This window comes from Cydia strobilella, chromosome 3, assembly GCF_947568885.1.
Source record: "Cydia strobilella chromosome 3, ilCydStro3.1, whole genome shotgun sequence".
Taxonomy (NCBI): Eukaryota; Metazoa; Arthropoda; class Insecta; order Lepidoptera; family Tortricidae; genus Cydia; species Cydia strobilella.
Genome location: NC_086043.1, coordinates 9104593 through 9114845, shown reverse-complemented (window position 1 = coordinate 9114845; position 10253 = coordinate 9104593). Strand labels below are relative to the sequence as shown.

Below are 10253 nucleotides of genomic sequence, written 5' to 3'. Positions count from 1 at the left end.
TGTAGCAATTAACATTTTCAGAATAAATACAAAAAAAAATTACAAGTCAAGGAACTGTCATAATTAGGATGTTGATACTTCTTCTTCACTAAAAGAGGTGCTCACAAAAATTACAGAGTCCGTTATTAAAATAATAATACGTAAGCGCTTATGAATGTCAAAATCAGATACGGTCCTTCACTATGTAACTATATACAAATACATATATTGAAAATTTGTAAGAATGCATAAAAGAAACATCAAACAGGTAGTCAACAAAAGCCGCAGAGAAGGGCGTGTTGCGGTGACCGCACTCTGAGATATCTGAGTATACTATTATCATGTACTACTTATGGTTATGATTTTGGTTGGGCGCTGGCCCACATTGGTCGCCTTTCTTGCCGAAGCGCTTAATTGAGCACGCCGGCACCTGCTATCGAGTCTATTATTATAATATCGCCGCAGATTAGAAGAAAATAGAAAATGCCCGAGGGCCCGCTTTCTTGCAGTAACTGGTGCTACAGCCTAGTTACACTTCCAGCCACCTGGGTAGAGCCACAAAAAACACAATAGACAATCCTCATCGTATTGAGTCTCTTGATTTGGATGCCTAACTAATGACTAATAATTTTGCACAAACATTTCTTACGCGTCTCCGTTACGGCTTGGATATCGGTTTGTTTTTGCACTGCACGTGCATATTAAATATTTATTCAATTAGTAAACAATCTAGAAAGTTAGACATTAAACATGCATGTTACTGACGAATGGTTAATGGTTATAGGAATCGTTATTACTTCTGGTTCAAATGATTATTTGTGGTAAAATTGGTAGCTTGTTGTAATATCATATCGTGTAGGAACATGTGTTTTCACGTTGGTTGTCTCATATCAAGAGATGAGACTTTCTAACTAGCGATCGAGTGTCTGGGGTGAAATCGGCACGCTTCGCGACAACATTATAGTCGCGCTGTACAAGGACTGCTAGCACTCATGGGAAAATGCTTTCCCCAAAACCTGATTGCTGGCAGTTTACAAAACTTGACTGCTGGTGAAGGCAAAGACGAATTGCTTACCTGCAACAGCGAGAGATCTTTAAGTTGTAATTGTAAATCTGCGATAAATCTTAAATTAATTCATTTAATGTTATAGCACGTATCTGTGAAAATATTCAATGAAGTAATAAAGTGTCATCAACGCCAAGCCACAAATTGCACGTAAACAACCTGTAGGTATAACATAATTATCAAGTCGTGGCGTGTGGGGGTGGGGCACGAAATGTACAGGCTTTATATCAAGTCAATGGCGGCGAAAAGGTTAAAAGGCACTATAACACTTTTTAATGCCTAAGAACGCTTATAATTGTTGGTCATGGTGTATACTGTCGAAGTACCTTTAATGCCATTGATGGCGTAGGTATGCGTGACATTTTTGTATATACAAATGGAGGTCAAAAGGTTAATTGGACGTCTATTCTCACATATGCTAATACGTATCGGTTGGAATTCAATACAACGCTAGCGTTGTATTGTAGCGTTGTACTCAACTACGCTTCTAGAAGCGTAGTTGAGTAGTAAATTGAGCACGACCCTCTCAAAATTATTTAATTCATGCATTCATTCATCAGTTTTAATTGATAAGGTATGCAATGAACACAGAGGTGTCTGGTTTAATTAAAACTACATAATCTATTTAATATCGTTATTAGGCAATGAAAATAATAGCAATTAACTACAATTATTAATATGGTGAGCAATTGGTCCAGTGTCTATTATTATTATATTGTACAAACTCGCCTACGCAACCCGTGAACCTATAATGCAAATAATTGCGACCTTGCACAAGGTGAAGGCCGCTGCCGCAACGGGAGCGGCCGCTCAGAGAGACGTGCAGGCAGTGCATCCGGCGGGCTGCACTCGGTCAGTGGGTCACCCCACCCTCGTGGTGGCGGTGGGAGCTGGAGGGGCTAGCGGGCGAGCTCCAGTCGATGCCGGCATGGTAGCGCGCGCGCGCTCCGCTAGCGCCCCCGGCGACATGTGCGCCATAGGCTAGTGCTTCTCTTGAACGTGTTTCGTTGGTTGCAGGCGCTGAACGCCCCTGGACTGAGACTATGAAGAGGACCAGGTTACTGCTCGCTATCGCGACGCTCCTATTACAGGTTAGTGTTTCATTTATTTCGTTAGAATATAGTCGTAACCCAGTGTTTTTGTAAAAAATAATAATTATTATATTCATTAATAATAATATAATAGTAGTTATGTTAAAATACTTTTAATCCGTCTGCGGCAAATTCCGTACATAAGCGCTTTTTTTAACAATAATTCACGATTGTTATCTTCATCAACAAAGCAGCGATTGTCAAAAGTAGGTGTGCTCTATTGCCTACGGTAAAAAAAATGAAAATACGTTCATTTACGGAATTCTCCGCAGACGGATTTGACCGCATTGACCGGTATATATCGTGGAGTTTTCTCTTGCTAAACATATTTATATTTTTATCAATGCAGAGTAAAGATAAATCAAATTTGTATAAATCAAGTTTAACTTTGCCAATATATCCAAATTCCAAACATATCTCTATCTCTATAGGTAAGTATGTATGTAATGTATAAATGGACAGAGATGTTTTCAATTTTAGAAACCTACACGTTAATCTCCATAATAACGGATAACGGAAGACCCGCATTCAATAAATCATGTTTAGCGCAAACTTATATAAATATTATATTATTTTGTAAAAAAAACCCAGCGAGCAATGTCCAGAGGCCATCAAGCGGTCTATCAAAGCACGCTCCTGCGTATACCGTTCAGTCCAATATGTTCGCGGGATAATAGAGCAACATAACCGTCCACTAACGTTTCTTCACACATGAAACAGCGCCGGTATCATTCCTGACTGCGATTTTGTAACAAAATGGTTGTAGGAAAACTCCGCCTGTTAGATTTAGAAAATTATGACCAAAATGATTTTGGTAATGTACCTATAATGTCACACAAAAATCTGTACTCAATGTCGATGTTTAGATATAAGATATCTTGGAGCAGTCTCTCTCTCTGTATACCTACAGTCCTTTTGTTCTTGATAGTAACAAAACCGGAGCCAGGTATAATGATAGTATGTTGTACTTATAATAACTTAATTTTGTGCCATCGAAACAGTTCTTAAGTCGAAGGAACATTATGCAAATTGTTAAAAACAAATAAGTAGAATCTGCCTAATGAAAGTTGAACCGGCAAACACGCGGCAATTTAAAAATATCTATAGCAGGCCTCTCTTTGATTACAAGGATTGCAGAATTTTTATACTTTTTATAATTTTCATATTCTAGAAATCATAAAAAGTATAAAAATTATGCAATGCTGCTACAGATTTTTTGAAATTGCCGCGTTTTTGCAGGTTCAACTTTTATTAGCCACTCTAGTCAACCATGTCAGTTAAAAAGTGGATTAGTTATTAGTGTTAGTGGATTATGAGCAACGGTTCGGATGTGTTCATTTAGTTTGTATACCTTTTATAAAATATTGCTGTTCCTTACGTTACTTTAAAAAAGGTGTCTGACTGATCGTACACCTATAACTGTTAGCACTGGTGGTCCTCGTTGCACTATGCGCGGCGTGTGCGCAGATCGAGTATTCCGACAACCCAACGATGGGTGGAAACCTTGAGATTCGTATTCGAGACCTATGGATGATGTAGAGCGAACTTATATTGGTGGTACGAATTGCTTGCACTCGCTAGGCATGTGTAATATCCCAGGCACGCTCTAGGCATGCTTTCATTATTCAGCTTTTTCCGCTCGCGTTCTCAACAAGTGGGCTAATGATTCCGTTAGCACATCCACAAAACGACGGACCATTGGTAGCTAACTGCATAGCCCGTAGTTTATTAGTGCTGGATGGAATAAAGGTGTTAAAATTAATTGATCGAACTGATTCGGTATCTGCTATGGAGACTTATTAGAACTGCCCTCACAATATAATTGGTAAAACTTTTAATTCTACAATAACAAAAAATATTAGCAAGGTACTTAATTATTTATAAACTCATTTTTATTTCAGCTAAGTTGTGCTTGAAAAAGTCCGAAAAAGGTACATAATACATATTGTATTTAGTTTGGTAAATCCCGGGTTTATCAATGAAAAACCCTATTACTAATACATAAAAGAAACTCGTCTCTAAAAGAAATCACCGCACCGGATAACCGCTATTGTTTAAAAACACGCGGTCGCGGACAAAAGTAAATGGTAGAGTACGATGTATTTGCATAAGGCCGCTTTACACGCTCGCTGAAACGCATTGAGTCGTTGACCGCCAAAACGTATTTTTCAATGATCACTTTCACTAGTTTCGCGGCTTTGTACGTAAATGACGTAACCCGTCGTGCGGGCGATTTCATTTTTGATTGCAGTCCATTATAGTACGGGTTGGTAAGTCGGTGATGTCGTTAGCCGATCGTAATAGCAACAGGTAACTATTACGTTTACCGTCGTCGTGATCGGGTCATCAAGTAATTCGCTTCAGTCATCTATTTATCGACAACAAGTTCATTTTCAGTAGTTTTTATTCGAAGTTTTTATATTGCTTAGTAAACTATAAATGTGTTTATGGCTAAGGTAAATAAACGGTTAAATTTAATTTGTAATTTTGGGAAAAAACCTTTTCCTCATTTGTATGGTATTATTTCTCAGTTAATAAATAACTATTATTCGTTTCGAATTCGCTAATATCTTACGCTCACTTATTTTTTCTGAAAGTTGAAATAAAGTAAATACATACATAAAATTGACAATAAAGTCATAAACTAAAAAAATATTTGCAGCTTCGCAACAGAAAGCAATTTGTCATGGAAAGTGCAAATGGATGATCACTTTCGTTTGTCGGTGTATTTCAACAATCCATAATATCACAATAGCCTATTAGGTGCTTTGATTGATCTACTGGCCGTACAGAAGATGCTGAATTATGCAGTAGTTTGTTTTATATTCATCTGTCAAATTGATCATGATACATTGGTCATGCATTTAAAATGCATAACAATTGGAGATATACCTACTATAACTAGATAATAGAGCTCTCTTTTAATCAATCATGCTTATAAGCTAATTGTAACAAACAATATGTAACACAGCGTGAAGCATGTCTGCTGTGCAAGTGACTGATTGGCGTTGATGTCTTTTGTATGAAGGCTGGAAGCGCGTGAGGAAGAAACACTGATTAAAATGTCGGTTAAAATTTATAATTGTATATACAGATGTAATAAATTACCATACATAACCAAGCCTAAATATCACATTCTTAGGACATGTACATAGTAATCCTATTTAGGTGCTTTGATTCATCTACTAGCCGTACAAAAGATGCTGGATTCTATGGTAGTTTGATATTCATATGTCAAATTGATTTTGATACATTAGTCATTATATCATATTACAAATCTTGGTTCGTAGTTTTTTTAGTTTTAAATTAGTATCATGTCAAATTAAAAGTTTTTTTGTCATAATAAAGGAAGTTTACGACGTAATCCGTGCACAAACGTAAGCTTCCGATGTTATGGGCCCCTTTACAAGCAGCGTCAAATCCCAATACAAGTAGTACCTCTCAAACGAATGCTTTCACGCCGCGGGCCGCAGGGAAAGTACTCACGCTCACGACCGGCCCTACGAGGGTTCAAGTTCATGCGCACAGGCATGATAATGCGCGGTTACAAATCTCAATTACCACGATAACTCTGGCGTACTTTTACGACCAGTTTTCGGCAACGAAAGACGTTCTATCATTGCATCAATCTCACCAATTAAGCACCTTATACATTATCATGTAAAATATTTCGTCGTTTTATTCATAATATACATCGCTCGTTTAGCTTTGATTTTATGATTTTAATTACTATCTACGGTGCACGTACATAATTTATGAGTAGGAACGCTTTAATTTAGACGGAAAGCGCCATGCCTCGCAGCGTAAGGCTAAGGCCTTTTGCGAGTAAATATGTACATTGCATTCGCGAGGCGGTCTGTTTAATCGTTTATCGTTAAACGATAAAGTATAGTTGCCATCAGATATATCGGAGCTTCCAAGGTGCTCACCACCTCCTGTACACGCCTCTATTATCAAGGCGTTAGGGCGTGTTCAGATATTCTTGAACACCTCGGCCGCTCCAATATATGTGATGGCGACTGTGCCTACTGAATATCTCAAAACAGTTTTCACATTAACACTGATTATCGGTTTTATTTAAAAAGTTAAACTTTCACATACACGACTGTCATGTCCATGTTATGCACCTTCACGCTCGCTCCGCGACTGTTGCGCCATTTAGGGTCCCAGCTAAATTGGCTGTTCAATACTTACGATATAGCAATTCCAATTTAGCAAAAACCCTAAATGGCATAACAATCCCGTGTGGTGACTGTACAGCAAGCTGCAGAGATAACTGACTCCCCCTGCAAACAAGTTTCCATGCAGGGGGGTTAGTTATCTCTTCAGTTTATTGTACATGTGTGTGTTTGCAACTTACGAATCAATTTTATTTTATGATGAAGGATGAGAGTATATTCGGCAATAATGTACGGATTTATTAATATTTATTTAGACTAATCTTAATCTATGTGGAATTTGTAATATACGGGATTCTAAAACCTATATTTACTCGTATGCTTCGAGTAAAGATACTTTGTGCCTCTTTAAGGCCCCGTGGGTTCAGGTTTTTCTCTCACTCTCACTGAGTGTAAGCGTGAGCGAGATGGCTGTGCACGCCCGGGATCGCGAATTTCATGTTTCTGAATGAAAATTTTTTGTTAGGGTTAACAAAAAAATGTAATCGATGAGTTCGATCAAAAATAAAGCTGCTCATTTTTAGAAACAAATTTTTAGCTTTTGTGCATAAATTGTTACAAAATTTTAGAAGGTGCATAAACCTATATTCGTGATTTTATTCTATAGAGCACAAGTCAAATAATCAGGATTCTAATCAATGAAGTCACTAGAAAAAATCATCAAGATTACGAATTAAAATTTGGCAACCGTATTGTGATCTAATAAAGCGCTACAATTTTTCAAAATCTCTGCTGATTGAACCTTACTGCACCTTAAACCTGTAAATTGCTCAGTACATTTTTACCACTACCTATTACAATTTACAAGTATGGTTTTGAATATTCCGATTCAAATCGTTCTCAAATTTTTCTTACATGTCTGTGCATTTGTGTGTCACAATAAAATACCAATCCGAACGCACCATCACGCGCATAAACTAAGTGCAATGCGGATATTTAACAGAATCAGCATGCCTCATGCCATCGCATCTCATAGTGTCGTACGCACCTGAAGCACACTTCCCACGTCCTCTGCTCGAGAAATTAGGTGTATTACGCGAACAATGTTAGCCATGCGGGTCGACGAGCAGTGGGAAGTGTGAGAACTATTAAAAAATAGCGAGCATTACATCTAGAAATGGATCATACAGAACTTTTAGTTCGTGTAAATGGTTCCTGCCTATTCATCATAAAAAAAAAAAAAAAAAATGGGCCATAGGCTAAAATTTAGAGAGGTAGTTTGACGTTTCTCAGCTGGTAGTTAAGAGCACGGGGTAGGTAATTAAGGTACATACATGTGGCTTAAAAGCGACCTTAGCCAATTATACTTTACAATCAGATACTTCAAGTCTCGCGGACACAGGCGAAGGACATTTTAGAGGTATTTATTTACGGTGTCGTTTTCATGTTTTCAACCCTGCCACCCGTATACAATATATTAGGGAACACCCAAATATTCCGAAATATGTTTTCCCGAATTTTATAAGCACGATTTTCACAATCCCGATTTTTTATAAGTCCGAAATATCAAAATTACGATTTTTAAAAACACGATGGAAGAAAACCACGAATGTGCTATTTCCGAAAATTTAAAATCCGATTGTCATTTGACCGAAAGCTTAAAGTTCCGATTTAACATTTATCCGAAAAAATGTTTTTCCGAATTCTTAAATTCCGAAAAACCATTGCCCGATCGGAAATAAAATAATTCGGAATTCAGAAATTCGGTCTTTTTTAACGACGGAAAAATTAAATTCGTGATATTCAAATGAAGACACGTTTCGTTTTAGTAATTCGGTATTCAGAAATTCGGTCTTTTGTAAGGTCGGAAAAATGAAATTCGTGATATTCAAATGAAGACTCACGTTTTAGTAATTATTACGGGTGTCTGTCGTGCCGAATTCGGCATTCTAAAATTCGGCATAAAATATTTTTGGCATAAAAATTCGGCATAAATAAATTCGGCAGAACTGCGACCCTCAAGATAACGAACTGTTGCCAGAAAAGTGGGTTACGTTTTACGTTAGGTTGGAACTGCGACCTCCGAGTAAACGAACTGTTGCCAGAAGTGGGTTAGGTTAGGTTAGAACTGCGACCCCCAAGAAAACGAACTGTTGCCAGAAAAGTGGGTTAGGTCAGGTTAGAACTACGATCCTCAATATAACGAATTGTTGCTAGAAAAGTGCATTAGATTAGAACTGCGACCCTCAAGAAAACGAACTGTCGCCAGAAAAAGTGGGTTAGGTTAGGTTAGAACGGCGACCCCCACTGAAAAGAATTATTTTTAGAGAAGTAGGTTTAGGTTAGGTTAGAACTGCAACCCCCCACAGAAGGGACCTGCTTACAGAAAATGGGTGTGACAAAATGATATGGATTTGAAGGCTACCTTATTACTAATGTTTAAAGCGCATAATTGTGTAGAAAAATGGTATTTGTGAGTGTCCATCTATTATATTATGTAAAATAGGAAATGTTAAAAGGCGTTTCTGCTTACTTTAACGACGTAAGTACCTTCATGTATTTAACAATAAATTCGGGATATCGTTATTCGAAAATTTAAAAATTGGGATATTTAAAATAGGAATAACGTCAATTCGGAAAAAAATCGGCGTTTTTCACTGTCGGAATTGTTATAATCGGAATTATGTGGTTTGGAATTTTAAATTTCGGAATAATGGCAATTCGGAATTCGTGATTTCAAAAATCGTGATTGTTAAATTCGGTGTTTGTCACCATCGGAATTGTTATAATCGGAATTATGTGGTTCGGAAATTACAAAATTCGGCTTTCCGGCTTTTCGGAAATATAAATCTTCGTGATTTTCATCATTCGTAATTACGACAGTCGTAATTTTGATAGGTCGGCATTTAAAAATCGGAATTATAAAATTCGGCATAACATTTTTCGGAATTATGTAGTGTACCCAATATATTAGTAGTAATAATAAATAGAAAAATCTGGAAAATTTAGTATTTTTTTCGTTACGATTCAAGCGCCTTTTTTCGGATTATTAGGTTTTTTAACGGTTCATAAACGAAATATTAAAGAAAGATCGATGTCAACTCCGTTACACTCGATTTGATGTAAGTATCGATTCATTATAATTATCAGTGTCAAGCAAAAATGCGCGAAGTTATGTTGGTATTCAACTGTTATGGCATCGACCCTGTTAGGACTCGCAAACGGCTGTGAACACAAACAAAATCCGGTCCTATGATTTTGAGAAAATCTCGTTTGTTTGAGCAACTTTCTTCGCTACGTACACATATTTATCGTCAGAATATTGCTGTATGCTGTTGTTGAATGACTTCAATGTATTAAATGTTGTACGACATAATCTTTTATCTGATAACACTTATAACACTTCTAGAATTCACATGTAACTAATAATAAGCAGTGACAATATAAAAATAACCTTTAAATAGTAGAAATGGTGCGACAAATAAAAATAAAGATTTTTGCTTCAATAGGCAATAATCATTTGGCATATCTGACTGTACGAGTACAATAGTCCCACAAAACTGTATAAACAGTTAGACTGGTATATTAGTGTGGCTAATACTGAAAGCATTTAATGCGGTTATACATTAAGTATAACGTGAACCTACATAAAAAAACCGCTTCCCACAAATAATGAGCCAAACCCTGATATCTACAGGTTGAATCATATAAATACCAGCCGCTGTTTGCCAAATGAAGTTCATGTTTGGGGGAAGCGGATGCGGCTTGCGGCGAATCTCGTACTTTCACCTGCGCGGCGGCGGCGCAGCTCGCCGAGTAGCCGCGCGCGCACCTGTCGCGCGCGAGCCCACTAATTACTCCCATCTATTGCGATTAACATGATAACTACTCTCATGCTACACGGGTTAATCAAAGATTAATAATTGTTCAGATTAAACGCATAAGAGATATTTTGGCAAAGCAAACGATTACTTATACAAGGTGTTTCCTGTAACAGGA

The 10253-nt window shown here is 37.3% G+C and overlaps 1 protein-coding gene across 2 annotated transcripts in view; it reads left to right on the top strand.

Annotated features, from left to right (window-relative positions):
- Window positions 1-10253, top strand: part of LOC134755738 (cuticlin-4) — a 53754-nt gene that overhangs the window by 40067 nt on the left and 3434 nt on the right. For both annotated transcript variants that reach the window (XM_063692286.1, XM_063692285.1), the window contains exon 3: window positions 2063-2136. In XM_063692286.1, the coding sequence (XP_063548356.1) occupies window positions 2089-2136 (48 nt within the window). In that variant the 5' untranslated portion in view covers window positions 2063-2088. The remainder of the gene's footprint in view (window positions 1-2062; window positions 2137-10253) is intronic.